We start from the raw sequence: 23,200 nt of genomic DNA on the forward strand, positions 1-23,200 counted from the left end.
AAAGCTTGTTTCTCACCATTTGCAAAGTGTGATCCAATGTAATATTCCACTTCTGTAATGCTGATTTTGTCCTGAACATATTTTTCAAATTTGGTGGCATTCAGAAACAGGGTCTGAGTGGGACTGCAGGTCAGTTCACAATAAAAGGTCATAAAATTGTGAAAACAGGATGGACATCTGCAAGTCAACAGGTTTTAGGCAGTCATGAGATTTAAAGAAGATTGTTAAAAAAACAGTTCCACAATATTTATTCATCTCATTAAACTGGTCTATAAATTGCTTAGCCTTCATTCCCAAAGACCAAGCTGTTCAGCTTGGAGCCTGTTACAAGTTGGTCATATTCTAATTTAATGCGTTTCATTTAATGTTTTGACTTCACATCCTGAAGATTTAACCTAACAGACCCTATATAGTTTTACTAGTACAGGTGACCTCAAGCTGCCACAAAATCTGTCAGAATTCCAAAATTTCTTGTACCCGTGGTATGAGATGCTTCTTAGCATCACTCCTGCCTGGTTTTAAAGGTTATCACCCTCATTCTGGTTCTCTCCAGACCATAGTGTCTTAAAATTTACCTTAAGCTTTAAAAAAAGCAGTGTAAAGACAATACAATTCTGTTGGTTATTAGTGGTAAGTCAACTTGTAATCTAGAACCCCAGGCTTTGGGGACATGGATTTGAATCCCATCATGGGATAGGAAATTTCACTCAATGAAAATCTGGAATTAAAGTAATGACAGCTACTTAGATAATCCAAATGTTGACCTTCTGAAAGGAATCAGTAAAAAAAACTGCAATTGTTACTCAGTTAGGCCTACATTACTCAGATCCATAGTAATGTAGTTAACTTAGCTGGTCAAAAATAGTCATTGCATCACTAGTGACTGAATTTAACATTTGTAATAGTAACATTTAGACATGTGAACTGACATGTCTAATAGTGGGATAGTGGGTGTATGCCATATAGTAGGCAGTTTGAGATGGCTCATCTTCCTGAGTCATGGAGATGAGTGTGGATTTCTATTAGTGGTGTCTACAAAGTGGCATGTATCCCAAGTGAGCTTCAAATTACTGAAGTGGAGCATATACAGATTCTGGGTCAAGATTAGAGTGGTGCTGGGCAATCACAGGTCAGGCAGCATCCATGGAGCAGGAAAAACCTGACATTTCAGCAAAAGCCATCAGAATGCCTGATTTTCCTGCTCCTCGCATGCTGCCTGACCTGCTGTGCTTTTCCAGCACCACTAATCACCAGCATCTGGAGTCCTCACTTTTGCCATATACAGATTCTGGTTCAGTCAAGGTATATGCCATTTGTAGCAATCAGAGCAGGGGGCTGCTGGGAAGGCACATTTCCCTCTTAAAGACTACCTCATGAATAGATGGAGTGAAGGCTCGACAGGAGTGGATGCAGACATTGATTGCTGGGCATGTGAATATTCAGCTGTGACTAAACCCAAGACACTACATGTGTAGAGGATAGAGGCTAGAGCAGTTGCATGCTCTTGTAAGATGTAGGATAGAAGGGTCACTAGTGGTGACCCTGCTGACTTCACCTGCCCAAAGTGCAGGAACTGACTTCTCAAACCATTTTATGGAATGGAGATGGATAAACTGATTCATTCAGGAGATTGAGTGATAAAGTTATAGGGAGGTAGTCACACCTCAGTTACAGGTGAAACAAAAAAAAAATAGTAGCTGAGTAACTGTCAGAGGGAAAGGGAATAGACAGATAGAGGGTCCTGCACTATGACTGTTCCTTCAAGTATATGGTTTTAGATACTGAGCAGGAAGGGACAGATAACCTCCCAGGGAGAGCTAGTAGCCAGGTTTCAGTTACTGAGCATGGACTGTGGCTCAGAAGGGAAGAATAAGAGGTGAAAATGACAGGAGATTCAATGGTTGCAAGAGAGACTCCCAGATGGAGTGTTACCTTCTGGGTGCCAGGGATGTCTCAAATTGAGTCTACTGGATTCTTAAGGGGGAGGAGAGCAACCAGAAGTTGTCATTGGTACTGATGTGTACCACAGCTATGAAAAAGGGACAGGACCTGAAGAGAAATCCAGAGTTAGGTTGGAAGCTATAAAGCAGGATGAGCAGAGTAATGTCAGGATTGCTGCCAGTGCCACAGGCTAGGAACAGAGTGAGTGTAGCCAAATACATGGCTGCAGAGCTAGTGTAGTGTAGAGGGAGGGCTTCAGATATGTGGATCATTGAGATACCTTCTGGGGAAGGTAAGCCCTGTGCAAGGATGGTTTTACTGGAACCAGAGGGGCACCAATATCCTGGGCAGAAGGTTTGCTGGAGCTCTTGGGTTTAAGTTAGATTGGCAGGGGGTGGGAATATGAGCTATGGATCAGATGATCAAGTAGGTAGTAAATGGCCAGATGTGTGCAGAGTGGGAGGAGAAAGACTTGATAAGGGATGTTGCAGTCAGTGTGATGGGTTGAAGTGTGTTTATTTTAAACAATTTGTGTCAGGAAAGAATTTAGTTAATCACCTTTTCAAAGTACAATTCATGCTTTGAGATGTTGTGGTGATAAGACTTAGATATCACAGGGGCAGGAATGGTTGTATGTTCCAGGGTTTAGATGTCTCAAAGGATTGGGAGTGGAATTGCTAATCAGGGATAGTATCACAACTGCAGAGGGTTTATCTACAGAAAAAGTATGATCAAAGTCAAACAGGAAAGAAGCGGTCATTTAGTTTTCTAAAGACCCCAAAAGCAACAGGGACATGGAGCAGATGGGAGGCAGATTTTAGACAGGTGCCAAAGGGTTATCATGGATGAACTTCCTGAATATGAAGTGATTGGAACCTCAGTTCAAATAGGTTGGATGCAGTTTGTCAGATGTGTCCAGGAAGGGTTCCTGATTCAATGTAGGCAGGCTGACAAAGGGCAGGCCATATTGGGTTTAGTGCTTGACAACAAGCCAGGCCAGGTACCTGATCTCAGTGGGAAAGCATTTCAGTGACAGTGATCAGAACTCAATGACCTTTACCATATGCTGGACAGGGATAGCAGATGGTATGGAAAAGTTTAATTGGGGAGCAGGAATTACATGCTATTAGACAGCAACAGGGGTGCCTAAATTGGAAACTGATTTTCAGGAAAATGCACAAAAGAAAGATTGAGGGTATTTAGGGAGCACTTGCTGATAGTGGGACAAACTTGTCCAAAGGCTGGAAGGGATGGCAAATTGAAAGAATTGTGACAAGGAATGTGGAACACCTAGAGGTGTCTGGCCCATAGACAGAGGTTGATGGTAGATGGAAAGTATTCAGCCAGGAGCTTGGTGACCAGTGGTGTTCTGCAGGGATCTGTTCTGGGACCGGTCATTTAAAAAAGGGGAAGGGTGAATTAAGTTTGCTGACAACATGAAGGTTGGTAGAGTTGTGGATAGTGGGGAGGGCTGTTGTTGATTGCAGTGGAACATTGACAGAATGCAGAACTGAGCTGATAAGTGGCAGATGGAGTTCAAGCTGGAAAAGTGTGAAGTTGTTCATTTGGGAAGGTCAAATTTGTGTAGAATACAGGATTAAGGCAAGATTCTTGGCAGTGTGGAGGAACAGAGGGATCTTGGTCTACATCCATAGATCCCTCAAATGTTACCACTCAAGTGTTGTTAAGGCATAGGGTGTTGACTTTCATTAGCAGGGGGATTGAGATCAAGAGCTACAGTTTAGGCTGCAACTCAAAAGCCCTGGTTAGACCACACTTTGAATATGGTGTCCAGTTCTGGTCATCTCATTATAGGAAGATGTGGAAACTTGAGGGTGCAGAGGAGACTTACCAGGATGACTCAAGGTTGAGGGAACTAGGGCTTCATTGGAGAAGAGAAGGGGTGATTTGGTAGAGGTGCACAAGATGAGGCATAGATAGTGTGGATATCTAGAGACTTTCCCAGGGTGGAAATAGTTATGAGGGATCATAGTTTTAAATGTAATGGAGGAAGGTTTAGGGGAGATGTCAGAGGTAGGTTCTTTACAGTGGTGGGTGTGTGGAAGGAATGCACTGCCAGCAGTGGTAGAGTCAGATACATTAGGGACATTTAAAGGGACTTAAATAGCGAAAAAGTCTCATGTCCCAAGGATGCTTCAGAAAAGGGAGCAACAGCATCTATGGTCCTTTAAAGCAGCTAATTCTAGGATTGCACTTTAACACCCAAGGATTTCAATATTTTTATGGCAGCACTCAAGGTTCAACTTTGAAAAGCCACAAAACCATATCAAGTAGTTTAAATTGTCATAGCTAAGTGTGCATCAAGAGGGCAGTAGCTCCAGTAATCCAGGAGCCTGGACTATGTCAGAAAATTCAATCCCCCTATTGATAATAAATTCAGAATCACTAGTCTCATTTTATGAACTGATTATGCTTACCACTCAATGCAACTGAAGTTACTTGAGTTGCATGCAGCTCCAGACCTATGCCAGCTATTCCATTCTTAATGGCCTTCGAAAGAATGTTCTAACAAGTCACTAAGTTGGAAGCAGCTTCCCAGATGTAATAGCCATGCAGTGAATATTACCTTACCAGCAAATGCTCACAATCCGATAAACCCTTTGAAGTCAAGGAAGATTAACCAGAATCCACACTTGGCCTCTTTAATATAAAGACAGAAGGCAAGAATGGATACCTGGACAGGAACTGCAGTGGTAGTTGCATATTATCCTTAAGTGTTTGTAGTTGTTCAACATCACAGCAAAGACTAAGATTCCCATAGTGAAAACTGGGGCACAATTCCTGCCAAGAAAAAAGGCAAAATTCACTTTAATGATCATACTAGCTTAAGAAGTTGAACAATTTTTAAATACTGTCAGTTCAAGGTTAGTGAAAGTAGTTAAACTAAAAACTGTTCCTAGCTGCTTTAATATATCAAAAATCTTCAAACATTGACAGCTCCTGTGCAATTTGTCTGGAGGAGATTAGATCAAAGTGTTAAGGTATCATGAAGAAACTGAGAATTAAAAGCTCTAAGCATGGCCATTGCTGGCTGAAAGAGATCAGATGCTCACAGGAGCAGTGCAGGAAGGAGGCCACAGAAGAAAATTGAAGGGAGAACAGAGTGGCAAAAAAAAAAGCCAAACTTTGAGCAGAGGAAGTGGCTAAAGCAACTAGCTAGAGATGCTGAGGGGAAGGAGGACAGCACAGTGGCTCAGTTAGCAATGCTGCTTCAGTGCTAGTAACCAGACTCAATTCCATCTGTAGGAAACTGTAGAGTTTGCATGTACTTCCTGGTCTGCATGGAAGTCTGCCAGGTGCTCCAGTTTCTTCCCACAGTCCAAAGATTTGCAGGCTTGGTGAATTAGCAATAGTAGGGGAGTTAGGAGTACAGAGTCATGGTGGTTTAGAGGAATGGCTTACAGAAAATAAACTAGTTGGCCAGATTGGCCTGTTGGTGCTGAGTATTGTTACCTTTCAGAAACCAAAGCATCACCAAGAAGTTTACCCAGGTCAATGAACATGGACACTTCAATTAGGCAGACTGACTAATTGATCAACCGACTGATCATTTGCTTCAATGATGCATTGATAGTTTCTGGCAAGCTGGTATTTCAGTAGGCACATCAGCACTGGAAACAGCCAAGCATTTGGTTATATAGAGCCAACAAGTGCAAACATTGCAAGTTAGAGATTAAGAATGCTGCTTCCCTCCCTAATTATATCCTCCTCGGGAAGAGAGGAAAGTTAATTAAAAACAACCATCTGTTGAAACCATAAAGTGATAAAAGTATGATAAGGAAATGGACATTTAGTTTGTAGGTTCTCCACTGGCATAATAAGAATCTACACAAAATACTGAAGAATCTGGGAGGGAATTTATTGCAAACAAATTGAGCAAATCTAAGTTTATAATCATAGCTTACTTACATCAATTAATTCATATCCTGCTTTTGGTAGTGCTTTTGGGGGGCCATTGTATTTACAGTTATACCGCTTGTGTGTGATAGGATCTGTCCCACATTGTCCATACCATATGCAAGTTCCATCCTGTGCAAATATCTTGAAGAAAAAAGTTTGGATTAATAAAATTGCAAGAAATAAACTGCAAGTTGTGAAAGATTTAATGTTAGTGAAGTACACCAGTTCAAGACAGCCCATACTAAATTTGAATTTGGAACTTCCCCCTGCCAATGATTCCATACTTTCAGCCCAGCCAGTTCTATCCATTGGTCAAGAGTCTGCATGGGCTCCTTTACAAGGGTGGAGCCATTTTATCCAACCACTTAAGGTACATGCAATGATTGAGGACAATCCAATGTCTTGATGTGGTCCACAATGTTAAACACTGTTGCAAAAGTCTGACATGACAACATTGGAATTTGGGTGAATGACCCTTCAACCACTGAAAGGTTCTTAACATTTCACTTTCTTGAAGTGAGCACTGACTTCTGCAGTCTATTTGCATTTAATGACATGGTGCTCAACTAAATCAAATTCAGTTAAAGCTCTTGGAGTGACATGTCATTAAATGGCTTTTGCCCAATGTGTTATTGTAGATTAAGAGCTCATTTAAAGATTTAGTGAATAGCACAATTACCTGACTGGCAGAAACAACTAAGCCCAACAGATTTGTCAGATTGGCCACTGGGTCAATATATAGCCCTCAATCTTAAACATTTAGAGGGGAGCAAAAGGCATTGTAGCCAAGTTTACAGACAGATAAAATTAAGACAAGGGAGGATGCAAATGAGATGTGTTGAGGTGAGCAAAAATCTGGCAGATGAAATAAGATTGGGAAAAGTGACACTCTTGCAGCATTCCAAGGTGCAGAAGAATTTGGGTGTTCTGGTGTCTGAAGGGCTTATGCCCAAAACATCAGTTCTCCTGCTCCTTGGCCTGCTGTGTTTTTTCAGCACCACATTTTTCAATTGTTCTGGTATCGGAGTTTAGTTAGGATACATGTGCAACATGCAATCATATTCCCTGGATTACAAGGAATATTGAAGGATGACTTTCATGTATCATGAAGGCAACAAAATCTCAAATGCAGTATACACCTCAGTGAAGGAAATTGTAAAAGAGGACCACAGGACTCGAACTAGGGGTTGTTTAACCCAATGGTTAACACACTTCAAGGGTTGAGGTTTATACAAGAGACTTCATTGTGACTTGAGAGAAGTTGTGCTGTTGATGTCACTGAATTGCAAGCCAGTCATCCATCTCTTACAAAAGGAATATGTTGGACATGCTGGACTCATTTGCATTGAAGTTTGGTGACTAGACTGAATGTTAACTCCTGAACAATCAGGAAGTAGAGGTGGAAAGGATATTCCTCCTGTGGAGGAATCCAAAACTAAAAAGCCACCGTTTTTAAAGTTAAGTCATCCTTTGGAGAGAAGATTTGTAGCTCGGGTGCTCATTGCTGTAGTTGTTTGCCGAGCTGGAAGTTTGTTGCAAACATTTCATTCCCTGTCTAGGTGACATCCTCAGTGCTTGGCAGCCTCCTGTGAAGCGCTTCTGTGGTGTTTCCTCCGGCATTTATAGTGGCCTGTCCCTGCCGCTTCCGGTTGTCAGTTTCAGCTGTCCGCTGTAGTGGCCGGTATATTGGGTCCAGGTCGATGTGTTTGTTGATGGACTTTGTGGATGAGTGCCATGCTTCTAGGAATTCCCTGGCTGTTTTGTTTTGCTTGCCCTATAATGGTAGTGTTGTCCCAGTCAAATTCATGTTGCTTGTCGTCTGCGTGTGGGGCTACTAGGGATAGCTGGTCGCATCGTTTCGTGGCTAGTTGATCGTGGATGCGGATCGTTAGCTGTCTTCCTGTTTGTCCTATATAGTGTTTTGTGCAGTCCTTGCATGGGATTTTGTACACATTAGTTTTGCTCATGCTGGGTATCGGGTCCTTCGTTCTGGTGAGTTGGAGTGTGGCTGTTGGTTTGTGTGCTGTTATAAGTCCTAGTGGTCGCAGTAGTCTGGCTGTCAGTTCAGAGATGTTCTTGATGTATGGTCAGTGTGGCTAGTCCTTTGGGTTGCAGCATGTCCTCGTTCCGTTGTCTTTCCCTTAGGCACCTGTTGATGAAATTGCGAGGATATCCGTTTTTGGCGAATACCTTGTATAGGTGTTCCTCTTTTTGCAGTTCTGGTGTGCTGCAAACAGGAAGACAGCTTGAAAGCTTGATCAGCCATGGTCTTATGAGACAGTAGGTTCTTTTAAAAGAAAGTGCTATATTACATGTAGTAGGATCGTGGAAATGGGTTTTCAACACTGCTGTCCAATCCATTAGAAGGGTTTGTTTTAAAGTTTACTTGGTCAGACCTGAAAGCCTCAGTCTGAGAAAATATTGTGAAGGTGATAGAGAATCAGTCAAGTAGGAAGTTAGAGTTGAGAAAGAGTGATAGATTTATTCTGATAATCATGTTACTCAGAAGCAGGCTGAAACTTGGTTCAGCAAGATCTGGTCATGTACAGTCAAAGTGTCTCACAGCCTTTGTTAAATAGCATTGACTCCATGAATGTGTTGTGACTAAACCACAGTAACCAACTAAAACATTAACTTTGATGTACTAACCCAAATATCATCAGGATTGATTTGTCCAGTGTGTTACCATTACTTATGGAAGTGAATTAATAGTAGACATTCAAGGTAGAGTGGCAGGGCTAGGTCAGCAAGAGGTAAGTGGAGGTTGTATAGAGCATAAATACAAGTTAGAAGTCCTGTTTGTATTGCAACACAGGATTAGGAAAGTTGTTAACTGAAAAGTGTATTCTTCAGAGAAAGGAGGGAATACCAAATGCTGGAGGTTTGTAGTCCATTTTTAAAATGGTCCCAAAAAAAATGGACAGAGGAGTTAGAAACCAAGCAGTTTAAAGAATTCTTTAATGTAAAAGGTTGAGCATCACCAAGTTAAATCAAGAACCCTCAACCCAAACAGAACTTCCAAGCACAGTAGTGTGCTAAACTACCTCAGCAGGTCAAACCTGAAGCTATTAAGCAAGTTTCAAAAGATAGATCCAGAAGACAAAAATTGTCAGCTGTTTATAATATTATCTTAATTTCTCCTTTGGCTTAAAGATATATTTGCACGTTTCCAAGTTATTTTTGAAATTGAGTAAACCCATCCCCCAAAACAACTAGTCACATTAGAAGTACTCAACAGGAATGCCTACCTACAAGCAACTGAAATAAAAATGAAGTATCACTCAAGAAACACTGCTTTCAACAGATCTTTAAATTTAGAAAACAATACCACCAAGTGAGATTCTCGTCAGTAATATTTAAGACAGTCTCAAGTAACAAGCCAGTTCAATCTATGCCAATCCAGACCTGGGACAAAGCAACTCGACTGAGATTTCAGTCAGTTTAGTGGTGGGACAAAGGAATGAATGAAAGATATATTTCACCATCAAGATGTATGAAAACTGTATACTATCACCACAATCCAAAACCATTGTGGTACTATATGAAGATAAGTTATGTAAAAAGTTCACCTATTTAAAGAAATGAGGTCTCAAGTACACCTTGAGTTTCTGCTTTAAAAAAGTCTCTGCAAGGTGTTCTGGTTCAAGGGGTCTCACTCCAGGAACAGCTCACTGCTGTCACTGTGCAACAGTGAAGGGGATTGACAAGTTGAAAAGATCAGTTACTAAACCTGGATTGCAGTCAATCCACATTTCCTCCAAAGGAAAGTCTAAGCCACCAGCTCAACAGGTCAATCACTGATTAATCGACTTACTAGCCAAGAGAGACAAGTCTGACCTCAATTCAGCTTGCACTATACAAGCTTGACTCAAGACAAAGCCTCCATCACCAATAAGCCAAAGTACAATTCCTTCCATTTTTAAATATTAGATTGTTCAGTGCATAGGGTGACTTAGTGTCTAGCATGCTAGAAGATTTATATATAAAGTAGCATGCTGTTAGGAATTCTAAAGTGAATAACTTTCCTAATCCTAAAGCAAGTTTACATGTTACTCCAATGTCAATCTAGAAAATTAACAATACTAAAGTCTGAAATTTGATAGACACCTACAAAGTTTTAGGTAATGGAGAAGCAGGCAAGAAAGGAGTCAAGAACAAAGGAGTGCACCATGATTTTATTAAAAATGCAGGCTCTAGGTTCATTTGGTCTACTGTTTCATTTGTGTTGTATGATTGTTAGAAGATGGGAACATTTGTTGCTTCTCAGCAAGGGAAGCGAAGTCTGAAAATAGGAGGAATAATTCTTGTCCTGCAAGATTCAGAAGTCCATTCAGCAAGACCAATGTCAGGAGAAAGCAGATATTCAAGATCCACCATATGGATAGACAGAAGGACTCAAATGGAAAAGCTTCCAACCTTTCCTGATGAAGGGCTCCTGCCTGAAACATTGATTTTCCTGCTCTCAGGTGCTACTTGACCTGCTGTGTTTTTCCAGTATCACTAATCTGGACTGATCTCCAATCCTCACTTTCACCAGGTGAAGTGAACTGGCTATGCAAAGTTGTCCATAGTTTTAGGTGCATTAGTCAGGGGGTAAATGAGTCTGGGTGGGTTACTCAGGGTCAGTGTGGATTTATTGGGCCAAAGGGCCCGTTTCCAGTGTAGGGAATCTAATCCAAATTGTCCATACTTAGAGGTGTGTAGGTTAGGTGCATTAGTCAGGGGTAAATGTAGGGTAGGGGAAGGATTCTGGGTGGGTTACTCAGAGGGTCAATGTGGACTTGTTGGGCTGAAGGGGCCTGTTTCCACACTGTAGGGATTCTATATTAATGAAAACTGGAGAACCTTTCCAGAATTCTTGCAAGGTTCAAATCCAGAGCAGGCCAGTCTAACTCCTACCAACATTCAGGCAAGATGATCGGAGACATTAACTGCACTTCCCTGCTCAGCTTTACAACATGACCCCCTCAAAAAAAAAACCAAAGACATACCTCATTCACAGCCAGACCTCAACTGGTGAGGAAGAATTTTTTATGGGATCTTAGTCTGAGGAAAGGAAGTTCTCCTGTCATTTAAATAGATATCACCTCAGTTTTAAGATTCTTCCATAAAGAATAATCTATCCTCAACAGTAAGTTCAGAGGGTTAGATAGGCTCTCAGTGTCCAGCTTTTTCCCTTAGATGGAAGTGGCTAGCACAAAGGGACAGCTTTAAGTTTGGGGTTGGGGTGTTGACAGACAGGACAGATGTCAGGTAATTTCTTTACTTAGTAGGGGGTGTGGAATGCACTGCCTACAGTGGTAGACTAACTCCAAGGGATTTCAATTGTCATTTGATAGGCATATGACCAAGAATAGTGTAAGTTAGATGGGCTTCAGACTGGTTCCACTGGTTGGTACAACATCAAGGGCTGAAGGGCCTGTACTGCACTGTAATATGCTATTCTAGATGTGATCATACTACCCAGTAAAAGCTTTCTGCCCATTCCCCCTGCATTGATATCTTTTTATTAGTCATTAAAAATTGGTTGGGCCAGCATGTTATTTTTTTCCTATTGTCTGGAAGAGTTGGTGAGAAGCACCAACTTCTTGAAGCACTACAGTACAGAGTGTAGGAGATCCATACTACCATTAGGAAGGGATTGCTGAAGAAACTCAGGTCTGGTAACATGTGTTTTTCCTCAGATGCTATGAACCAGGCCAAACCCCCCCCAAAATATTTTGAGTCAGACCCTTTGGTCCAACCCATCCATACTAGTTATCCCAACTAATCTAGTCAGACCTGCCAGCAGCCAGCCCATATCCCTCCAAACCCTTCCTATTCATATAGGCATCAAAATGCCTTTTAAAGGTTTAATTGTACCAGCCTCCACCATGTCCTCTGGCAGCTCATTTCATACACTTACCACCCTCTGAAAATGTTGCCCCATAGGTCTTTTATACCTTTCCCCTCTCACCCTAAACCTATGCCCTCTAGTTCTGGACTCCAACCCCAGGGAAAAGACTATTTATCCTATCCATGCCCCTCAATTTTGTAAGCCTGTATAAAGGTCACCCCTCAGCCGCCAACACTGCAGGGAAAACAGCCCCAGCCTGTTCAGCCTCTCCCTGTAGCTCAAATCCTCCAACCCTGGCAATATCCTTGTAAATCTTTTCTGAACCCTTTCAAGTTTCACAACATCTTTCCAATAGGAAGGAGACCAGAATTGCATGCAATATTCCAACAGTGGCCTAACCAATGTCCTGTACAGCTGCAACATGACCTTCCAGCTCCTGTACTCAATACTGACCAATAAAAGAAAGCATCCTAGACTATTTTAAAGGCAGATGTGAATTGGATAATCCAAGGACACAGCTGGTCAAGCCACTCTGCTTTAAGTGGGCACAGTGGTTAGCACTGCTGCCTCACAGCACCAGAGACCAGGGTTTGATTCCCACCTCAGGCAGCTGAGTGGAGTTTGCACATTATCCCAGTGTCTGCGTGGGTTTCCTCTGGGTGCTTCAGTTTCTTCTCAGTCCAAAAATGTGCAGGTTAGGTGAATTGGCTATGCTAAATTGCCCATAGTATTAGATGAATGGGTAAACGTAGGGAATGGGTCTGGGTGGGTTGCACTTCAGTGGGTCGGTGTGGACTTGTTGGGTCGAAGGACCTGTTTCCACACTAAGTAATATAATCTAAAAAAGTATATTTAGAACTATTTGAAACAGAATTTAGAACTTATCCATTGGAAAACCCAACCAACTAAATGCAGTAACTTAAGGAGCATTCCAATTTTTGTAACATCCCATAAATACACCTTAGTAAAAGGTAATTCAAAATAAGCTCTTACAAGCAGAAGGAAAGAACTTCAGAGAGTACTGACTGGCTCTGAAATCCATCCATTGAAGGTCAGAACTTTCCCTGCAGCCTCAGTTACAAGTAGAAAAAAACTTGGAACTAGCAGAACTGACCACATCCCTGCCATTGTTAAACTAGTCTCTTGCCCAGAGATTTTGGCACCTCTGCCTTTGCAACCTCTTGAACAAGCCAAAGGACAAAACCTTGTTAAAAAAGGGGTAGTGTCATGACACATTGTAAATCCAATGTCTGAAGACTGGTAATGTTAACTGCTTTTCTCCCCACAGATGCAGTCAGACCCAATGCATGCATTTCTCCACCGGGTCCCATGTTTCAGATTTAGACTAACTATAGACATTGGGCATAGTGAATCATGCCCTGAAAAGCCCAGAGAGATACAAGCCAAAAAATTGTAAATACATGCCAAAGTTCGCAGGTATAATCACCAGCGAGGGGGTTAAAGTAATCTCCTTCCATAAGTAGGACGACAAAAAGATAGTCAGTGCTACCTTCCAGAAAGACCCATTATAGACAGCTTCGCTGTCTGCAGAGTGGCTCTAGTGTGACAGAGCACATGTCACGAGGTTAGTTCATACGCAGGCGCAGTGAGTTCCGATGTGACCGGGTGAGGGGGCAGGTCACGTGCATATGAGCCGTGGGGGCCAGGCGATCCCACAAGGGGGGGGGTTGACAGCAGCCACGGGGATATCAAATTGGGATCCAATAGCCGGGTGGGCAAAGACACCCCTCTCTTGTCGAAAATCTATATCGATCCTTCTACTTAAAAAGAGGACCTGGTAACAGTAGTGGGAGAGTCAGCTTGCTCACCCGGGAGGGGACGGCAGTCGGTAGGGGAAAAGAGGGTGGTTTATTCTCACTTAGAGTATAAACAATTAACCAACTGCACCCAAAACACCTCTGAACAGGAGATGCACCAAATAGTCTCCCCATACACTTTCCAATAGCGGGGCCGGTTAATTTACATTCCAACGTTAGCATCACAACGCAGTATAACCGATTGCTATAAGCCAACCACAATTGCAGCCTCTAAAATTTCCCCTTCAGGCACAGGGGTTTACCGCCGCTCCAACATCGGTAACAGATTAGTCTTCACTAGCGGCGAGGTGCACGCCGTCCGAGCAGTCAGTCCACCCGCGCGCCCAGCAGCCGTTAAGATTTGAACGCGGCTCGCGCTACTCACCGAAGGTTCCGGAAGGATCAGGACCAGCAGCGCGACGGCGACAACGCCGCACGAACTGCTCATGGCTACCGCTTCGGCTAAAAGACAGGACACACGGAAACAGCAACACTTTCACAACCAAGCCCGAGCGACCTCCTCTCCTTATATTCAATTCGACCCCGCCCAGAGACGGGGCATTTACGACGCCCACCTTTACGTTCGCCGCTCGAACCAGTCCAACCCATAACTCCTCCCCCATCAATTAACTCGCTCAGAAACGCCACTGAAGAGAGGTTTTCGATTGAAGCCGCAACGAAGCTCTTCCCTTGGCGAATCCGACATCAGAGACTTCACCGCAAAAACGTTGGCGGAGGCTTTCAGTGCAGTGCTGAGGGAGCGCCGCACTGTCGGAGGGTCAGTGCTGAGGGAGCGCCGCACTGTCGGAGGGTCAGTGCTGAGGAGTGTCGCACTGTCGGGGGGTCAGTGCTGAGGGAGCGCCGCACTGTCGGAGGGTCAGTGCTGAGGAGTGTCGCACTGTCGGAGGGTCAGTGCTGAGGGAGCGCCGCACTGTCGGGGGGTCAGTGCTGAGGGAGCACCACATTGTCTGTTGGTGGGTCAGTTTATTGAATCTGTAGCCTCTAAATTATTTAAGCGGAAAATGAGTGCTGTTGGAACAGCAGGCCTAGGACAGAAATGTTAGTGTAAGAGAATGAACAATACTAAAGCCGAAACTAATTTATGGATACCTTGGGCTCGGCTGTTGTCAATTTGTGCTTAAGCTGTCTAGATTAACATAAGTGGGAATGCCATTAATGGAAAACTTTTGTCTAGATAAAGCAAACAGAATTGGTGTGCACTAAAACCAAATAAAGAACTGCAGATACTAGAAATCTGAAACAAGAACACAATTTTAGCTGGAGAGACATCACAAACTTGGTAGACTCTGTGGAGAGACAGCAGCGTTAACGTATCAAGTCCAGTGACCTTCTTTAGGCGTGTTTGTACTATTTGCAGTCATTTTGAAGCTGTTTAGACAATGTAACATAATATTTGAAACCACAGATCTGATAACATCTATGACAAGAGAAATAGGACGAACATTTAGAGTTCAAAGAGCTGCTGTTTGAAGATCATGCTCAACATTGAGACACTAATTTCTTAAAATCGGCTTTAATGAGAAACATGTAGTTTGTTTGCCTGACACCAGACTCCCAAAGCAGATGCTGTACTCAGAACTTAGACGCAGCATGAGATTCTCAAGAGGAAAGCAGAAGGACTTTAGGGGATGTCTCCAAAGCATCATTGGCTCATGGAAGATCTTGATGTGTAACCAGTCAAAATGGGGAAAGTGAATTTGGGAAGGCACCGAGCACACCAAGAAACTTTTTATTGGGGGTATGCAAAGGCAAAGTCCAGATGTCCAAGACAGCACACAGACCTGCAAACAGTTCATCTATCTAACCCCCAATCTGAAAAACAGGAAACTATAGGATAGTTAGCTTCGATCTGTTGTTAGTAAAATGCTATAATCTACCGGTATTAGAGTCATAGAGATGTACAGCATGGAAACAGACCCTTCAGTCCAACTCGTCCATGCCAACCGGATATCCCAATCTACTCTAGTCCCACCTGCCAGCACCCAGCCCATATCCCTCCAAACCCCTCCTGTTCATATACCCATCCAGGTGCCTTTTAAATGTTGTAATTGTACCAGCCTCCACCACTTCCTCGAGCAGCTCATTCCACACACTTACCACCCTCTGCTTGAAAATGTTGCCCCTTAGGTCGATACATAAATTCAAACTGCAAAGGCAGTAACTGCGCAGGTTCTGTGGTGTCAATTTCTTTCTTTTTCTCTCTCCTACACTGACCTCACCATGTGCTTCCTTTGTCTGTACCTCTCCCTTTTAAAACTGCTGTTGTTTTGACTTTTTTTTTGTCTAAAGCTCCAAAATAATGCAACAGCATATAAAACAGTAATTGCTGCTTCTGGAATTCTTAAGGAAGAAATAGCAGGATATTTAGAAAAGCTTAATGCAGTCAAAGAGAGTCAGCGTGGTTTTGCTAAGGGGAAATCATGTTTGACAAATTTGCTAGAGTTTTTTGAGAATGTAACAATCAGAGTTATTATAGGGGAACTGGTAGGTGTATTTTCTATGAAGCATTTGATGTGGTGCCACATAACAGGTTATTGCTGAAGATAGTAGCTCACAATATTGAGGATAGCATATTTGTTCAGATGGAGGATTGTTTAATACATCAAAGATAGATTCAGAACTAATGGGTCTTTTTCAGGTTGGAAATAGGTACAGTCCGAGGGCCAAAATGTATACTAATTAGTAATTAATGTATTCATCGATTTGAGAAGGGTCAGATGTAATGTATCTTGATGTGCTGACAATTCAAAAGCAGATGGGAGGGCACGTTATAATGAGGACATAAGGAATCTGCAGGAGGATATGATAGGTTGATTGGATAGACACAAACCTGGCAGATGGAGTTTAATGTAGAAAATTATGGGGTTATGCATTTATTTAGGAAAAATCAAAAGGCAGAATATTATTGAAATGGTAAGAATGACTCCATATAAGTGCAGTGCAGGGTGATCTGAGTGTTTTTGTTTATGAAATGAAAAGATAGTAAGCAGGTGCAGTAAGTAATTAGAAGGCGGCCAGTGAAAACTTGGCTTTTATTGCTCAGGGTTTAGAAATAGGGAAGTCATGTTGTGATTGAACTGAATTGAATTGAATTGATTGTCACGTGTACCGAGGCACAGTGAAAAGTTTTGTCTTGCGAGCAATACAGGCAGATCACAGAGTTAAATAGCATAGATAGTAAATAATAGGTAAACAGCAGCAAAAACACAGACACAGGGACAGGCGAATATTAAGAGTTTGAGAGTCCATTCAGTATTCTAACAGCAGGAGGGTAGAAACTGTTTCGCAACCAGCTGGTGTGTGTGTTCTGGCTTCTGTACCTTCTCCCTGATGGTAGAGGTTGTTGACAAACATTGCCAGGGTGGCAGATTTCAGGAGATTTAGCAAAACAACCACTTTGGCTCAATGAAAACAGCGAGTTTGAGGGTCAGGGATGTCGAGTGTGGGCAGGGGAGAGCAGGGGAAGAGGTTCACTGCGGTGGGTGGGTGGGTGGGTGGGTGGGGGGGTTAGTATCTGGAATGTGATGATTGCCGAGCAGTTGTATGAGTTTGCAGCAGCTGTGGGGGTGGGATTCAACCCGAGAAAACCCCCCACCCCGGGCCTTCGCAATCCTAGTCCAGTGACATGACCACAAGTCCAGTGCCTCCACTCAGGGAGGTCCAGCCCAGTATCTGTCAGTGGATAGTTGAGCCAGATACACTCAAACCTTCCCCCCCCATTCCACAGCCCCCACAGACTGAGATTCCCAGGGTAGGGGGCGGTGAAAGGGGGATTGGTGTTGATGCGGAGGTTAGCAGTTCGGGAGCTGCGCAGCGTTGGCGGATTGGCAGTTTGGAAGATGACCTGTGGGAAACATGACAACAGGATTACTGAGTTTATTAGCACCTTCCCACTTGGTGACGTATTTATCCCCTTCCTTATTGATCTGCTCATCCCTCTGAAGCTCATTCATCAACTGAACAGCTTTGTAGAAAAACACAGAGGGACAATAAGAATTAATTGGAAGGTTTTGCTCATAACACAGACGCTGCCAGGCCTAGCTCAGGCTGCAGTATTGGTCAATTCTCAGTAAGTGCAGAATTTGTTCCTTCTCTAAATGCAGCATCCACACACCTTCCTGAAAGGAACAAGGCATTTTACAGGAAATTCCCTCTCCCTCCTGCCCCTGCATCCCAGGGCAGTGAAAGGAGGAGGAGAACACGGAGCGAGAGATAGGGACTGGAAGATGGGATTCATTAAAGACAGAAGTCCATTCGACCCCTCAATGGTCTCCTATCACAGCTGTTGATCATTTCTGATTTAGACCTCAACTGCACTGACCTTCCTCTCCTCAACACTCTCCAGGGGAATGAGCAGCACCAGAACCTTCCTTCAAGTTGGAATCGTAGAATCCCAACAATGTGGAAGGAGGCCATTCAGCCCATCAAAGCAGTACCAACTGTCCAAAGAGCATTCCACACAGACCCCACCTTATCCCCCTAAACCCAGTTTTCCCGTGGGTAATCCACCTAGCCTACACATCCCTGGACACGATGGGAAATTTAGATTAGAGTGGTGCTGGAAAAGCACAGCAGGTCAGGCAGCATCCAAGGAGCAGGAAAATCGACATTTCGGGCAAAAGCCCTTCATCAGGAATGAAGGAATTTCCCAAGGGTAATCCACCCTGACCTGCACATCTTTGGACTGTGGGAGGAAACAGAGAAGACATGGGAAGAATGTGCAAACTCCACACAGAGAATCGCCCGAGGCCAGGATTGAACCTGGGACCCTGGTGCTGTGAGGCAGCAGTGCTAACCACTGGGCTACCGTGCCACCCACATTCATGTATAAACAGGGCATGGATGGGAATGTCAAAGAGGGAACTGGGCTGTTACAGAGGGAGCAGTCACTGAGGAACACTGCCAGTGCAGGGGAAGGGAAGCTGTGTCCAGTGGTGACTTCCTGCTTGAGCTGGTGGATATGTGGAAGGAAATGGAGAGACCTCTTTGGGATTCGGAATTCTGTCTGTCAGTCTGTCTGAATGTAGTTTCCCTGTTTTTTTCAACAGAAAACTGGAGAAACCAACTTCACAGTGAAAGGGGAGAGAGAAAGATTGGTGCAGTTGACTTTCAAGAGGACAGTATGCTTCCCATTGAGAATACCCTCCATCATACTGTGTCACATTAAATGGGACAAACTTTGAACCAATCTAGTAGGCCAAGACTGGGCATCCATGATGCACTGTGGACCATCAATAGCAACAGAACTGTTGGGCAGTATGGTGGCACAGTGGTTAGCACTGCTGCCTCACAGCACCAGAGACCTGGGTTCAATTCCTGCCTCAGACAACTGTCTGCGTGGCTTTTGCACTTTCGCCCCGTGTCTGCGTGGGTTTCTCCTGGGTGCTCCGGTTTCCTCCCACAGTCCAAAGATGTGCAGGTTAGGTGAATTGGCCATGCTAAATTGCCTGTAGTGTTAGGTGAAGGGGTAAATGTAGATGAATGGGTCTGGGTGGGTTGCTCTTCGGAGGGTCAGTGTGGACTTGTTGGGCCGAAGGGCCTGTTTCCACACTGTAAGTAATCTAATCTAATCTAAACTGTATTCCAGCACAATCTATAACCTCACGGTCCGGTACATCCCCCACTCAACCATTACCATCAAGCCAGGCGACCAACCCTGTCCAATGGAGAGTGCAGGAGGCCATGCCAGGAGCAGCATCAGGCAGACCTGAAAATGAGGTGTCAACCTAGTGAAGCTACCAAACAGGACTACTTACCAAACAGCATAAATAGTAAGTGACAGACAGAGCTAAGCGATCCCACAACCAACAGATCAGATCGAAGCTCTGCAGCCCTCTTACTTCCAGTGGTGAATGGTGGTGGATAATTAACTCACTCACTGGAGGAGGAGGCTTCACAAATATCCCCATCCTCAATGATGGAGGAGCCCAGCACATCAGGGCAAAGATAAGGCTGATACATTTTCAGCAATCTTCAGTCAGAAGTGCTGAGTGGATGATCCATCTTGGGCTCTCCTGTGATCCCCAGCATCACAGATACCACGCTTCTGCCAATTCGGTCAAAGAGAAGGACATTCCCCCACCCCCATGGTTAATACACACACACACAGCCTATACCCCACCCCACGCACACACACGCATACACATACACACACAGACAGACAGACAGACAGACACAGGTGGTTAATAAAGGCAGGCAAGGAGAGTGTCCAATCAAAAACTAGGGGAGTGCAAAACAGCCTTAGCCTACAAAATTACTCAAACTGAGGATTAGGAGTTTTTTAGGAAGCAGCAGCAGATGGCTGAAAAGCTAATAAAGATGGAGAAAATTATGACAATAACATGTCTGCATGGGATTCCTCCGGGTGCTCCGGTTTCCTCCCACAATCCAAGGATGTGCAGGTCAGGTGGACTGGCCGTGCTAAATTGCCCGTAGCAATAGGTGCATTAGTCAGAGGGAAATGGTTACTCTTCGGAGGGTCAGTATGGAGGAGAAAGTGAGGTCTGCAGATGCTGGAGATCAAAGTTGAAACTTTATTGCTGGAACAGCACAGCAGGTCAGGCAGCATCCAGGGAACAGGAGATTCGACGTTTCGGGCACAGGCCCTTCTTCAGGAATCAGGAGGGTCAGTATGGACTGGTTGGGTCGAAGGGCCTGTTTCCACACTGTAGGGAATCTAATCTAAAAAAATCTGCAAAAAATATAAAAACAAGAAGCAAGAGTTTCTATGGGTTCCTAAAACCAAAGAGAGTAGCTAAAATGTGGGAACTTTGAAGGATGTGACCTGGTGAACTAACCACAGCAAACAGGGAAAGGGCTGATCATTTAAACATATACTTGTATTTTGAATCAGACTTCAGTGTAGAGCACACTGTCTCCAGCCCAGAGATAACAGATGACATAGATGCTAAAAGGAGAAAAGGGTTTAGAACAGTCTCTACCCTGAGGGACAAACGATTGAGAGTAAAGGCAGAGATATCACCAGGACCTGATAACCTGCGTCCGAGTGTTTGAAGGGAAGTGGCTACAGAGGTACTGGACAGATTGGTCAAAATATTCCAGACTGCAATGTCTTCTGGGAGGATGTCACCAGATCGGAAAACTGTGAATGTGATACTCAAACAGGGAAGGAAAGAGAGAAAGCAGGAAACTATAGGATAGTTAGCTTCGCATCTGCTGTTAGTAAAATGCTACAATCTACGGGAATTCTTAAGGAAGAAATAGCAGGATATTTAGAAAAGCTTAATGCAGTCAAAGAGAGTCAGCGTGGTTTTGCTAAGGGGAAATCATGTTTGACAAATTTGCTAGAGTTTTTTGAGAATGTAACAATCAGAGTTATTATAGGGGAACTGGTAGGTGTATTTTCTATGAAGCATTTGATGTGGTGCCACATAACAGGTTATTGCTGAAGATAGTAGCTCACAATATTGAGGATAGCATATTTGTTCAGATGGAGGATTGTTTAATACATCAAAGATAGATTCAGAACTAATGGGTCTTTTTCAGGTTGGAAATAGGTACAGTCCGAGGGCCAAAATGTATACTAATTAGTAATTAATGTATTCATCGATTTGAGAAGGGTCAGATGTAATGTATCTTGATGTGCTGACAATTCAAAAGCAGATGGGAGGGCACGTTATAATGAGGACATAAGGAATCTGCAGGAGGATATGATAGGTTGATTGGATAGACACAAACCTGGCAGATGGAGTTTAATGTAGAAAATTATGGGGTTATGCATTTATTTAGGAAAAATCAAAAGGCAGAATATTATTGAAATGGTAAGAATGACTCCATATAAGTGCAGTGCAGGGTGATCTGAGTGTTTTTGTTTATGAAATGAAAAGATAGTAAGCAGGTGCAGTAAGTAATTAGAAGGCGGCCAGTGAAAACTTGGCTTTTATTGCTCAGGGTTTAGAAATAGGGAAGTCATGTTGTGATTATAGGGGGGGTGTTGAGGTCACACCTGTAATACCATGTACAATTTTGATCCCAGTGTTTAAGAAGGGATGCAAAGGTGTTGGAGAAATAGAGTCATAGAATTATGCAGCACGGAAACAAACTCTTCGGTCCGACTTGTCCATGCTGATCAGATTTCCTAAACTAAACTAGTCCCACATATCCCTCTAAACCTTTACTATCCATGTATCTATCCAAATGTCTTCTAAATGCTGTAACTGTATCTATATCTACCATTTCCTCTGACAGTTCATTCCACATATGAATCACCCTTCGTGGGAAAATGTTGCTCCTCAGGTCCCTTTTAAATCTTTCTCCTGTTCCCTTAAAAATATACCCCCACTCTAGGGAAAAGACCTTTGGCAGATCAAAAGATTTTTTTTTACATTAGATTACCTACAGTGTGGAAACAGGCCCTTCGGCTTAACAAATCCATACCGACTCTCTGAAGAGTAACCCACCCAGACCCATTTCCCTCTGACTAATGCACCTAACACAATGGGCAATTTAGCATGGCCAATTCACCTAACCTGCACATCTTTGGACTGTGGGAGGAAACAGGAGCACCTGGAAGAAACCCACCCAGATACGGGAAGAATGTGCAAACTCCACACAGACAGTCGCCCGAGGCTAGAATCGAACCTGGGTTCCTGGCGCTGTGAGACAGCAGTGCTAACCTCTGAGCCACTGTGCTGCCCCTATTTTATAAACAGATCCCTGAGACAAAGGGGTTGACCTTCAAGGACAGCTAAATACGTTAGGTCATCATTCATTAGAATTTATAAGAATGTGTGTCATTTAAATATACAAGATTCTGAGACAGTTTAATAGAGTAAATGTTGAGAAGATGTTTCTACTAGTGGGAAATCTCGATCTAGGGACATAATTTCAGAGTGAAGGGACACTCATTTAAAACTGAATGCAAAAGAATTTCTTCTCCCATAGTGTAATAAAATCTTCTATCCCAGAGAGCTGTGGAGGCGAGATCTCTGAAAGTATTTGAAGTCAAAGTAGATAGAATTTTGAAGTATCAAGGAGTTGAGGGCTATTTGAGTTGGTACAAAAGAGGTGTTCAGGCCTAGGGTAGTAAACCATGATCTTGCTGAAAGCTTGAGGGGCAGAATGATCTATTCCTGCTCCTATTTATCCTGTTCTTATTAATCTGTGCCCCTGCAGCAGAGTCCGTAGATGTTCATTATATTCTGAAATGGATGATGTCCATCAAACGCCATTGGAAGCAAGCCATTGTCAATTCTGAGGGACTGCCTAAAAAGGAAAGAAGTCTGGGTCAGTTATACTTTTGGTACTATGATGTACTGCATTATCTCATGGATGAAATGATGGCCCAGATCTTCCAGCCTCTAGATCATTCCCCTGAAGGTGTACATTGAGCGCTTTAGAAAATCTGATACTGACGATGTGAGAAATGCCCTGGAGGTTTAAGCTTGTGATGGACAATACTCTTGTGATGGAGCCATCTGAAAAGGACTCTTGTCTATTGAATTAGAATTATTGGCGTTGGAAGGTTCTGACTCACTTAACCTGGCTAACTCTTTCACCCTGTCTACACTCACTCACTCACTCACTCACTCACTCACTCACTCACTCACTCTCTTTCTTTCCCATTATGAGATTAATCCCTCTCTCTCCATTACCAGACTAATCACCCTAGGTGTAGATTAAAGTGGTGCTGGAAGAGCACAGC

At 43.4% G+C, this 23,200-nt stretch overlaps 2 protein-coding genes across 3 annotated transcripts in view; both read right to left on the reverse strand.

Annotated features, from left to right (window-relative positions):
* npc1 (Niemann-Pick disease, type C1) overlaps positions 1-14,061 on the reverse strand; it is a 37,512-nt gene extending 23,451 nt beyond the window's left edge. The window contains exons 1-4 of one of the 2 annotated variants that reach the window (XM_043687589.1): positions 13,901-14,061; positions 5,872-6,003; positions 4,637-4,743; positions 17-177 (exon numbers count right to left, since the gene is read on the reverse strand). In XM_043687589.1, coding sequence (XP_043543524.1) covers positions 17-177; positions 4,637-4,743; positions 5,872-6,003; positions 13,901-13,963 — 463 coding nt within the window. In that variant the 5' untranslated portion in view covers positions 13,964-14,061. Of the gene's footprint in view, positions 1-16; positions 178-4,636; positions 4,744-5,871; positions 6,004-10,853; positions 10,906-13,900 lie in introns of those variants that run through there. The other variant, XM_043687590.1, reaches the window with a different exon arrangement.
* Positions 14,062-22,135: 8,074 nt separating this feature from the next.
* The window catches only part of ankrd29 (ankyrin repeat domain 29), a 99,525-nt gene continuing 98,460 nt past the window's right edge, over positions 22,136-23,200 (reverse strand). Inside the window, exon 11 of the transcript XR_006311339.1 lies at positions 22,136-22,761. The gene's annotated coding sequence lies outside the window, so the exon portion shown is untranslated. The remainder of the gene's footprint in view (positions 22,762-23,200) is intronic.

Source organism: Chiloscyllium plagiosum, chromosome 4, assembly GCF_004010195.1.
Source record: "Chiloscyllium plagiosum isolate BGI_BamShark_2017 chromosome 4, ASM401019v2, whole genome shotgun sequence".
NCBI classification, from domain to species: domain Eukaryota; kingdom Metazoa; phylum Chordata; class Chondrichthyes; order Orectolobiformes; family Hemiscylliidae; genus Chiloscyllium; species Chiloscyllium plagiosum.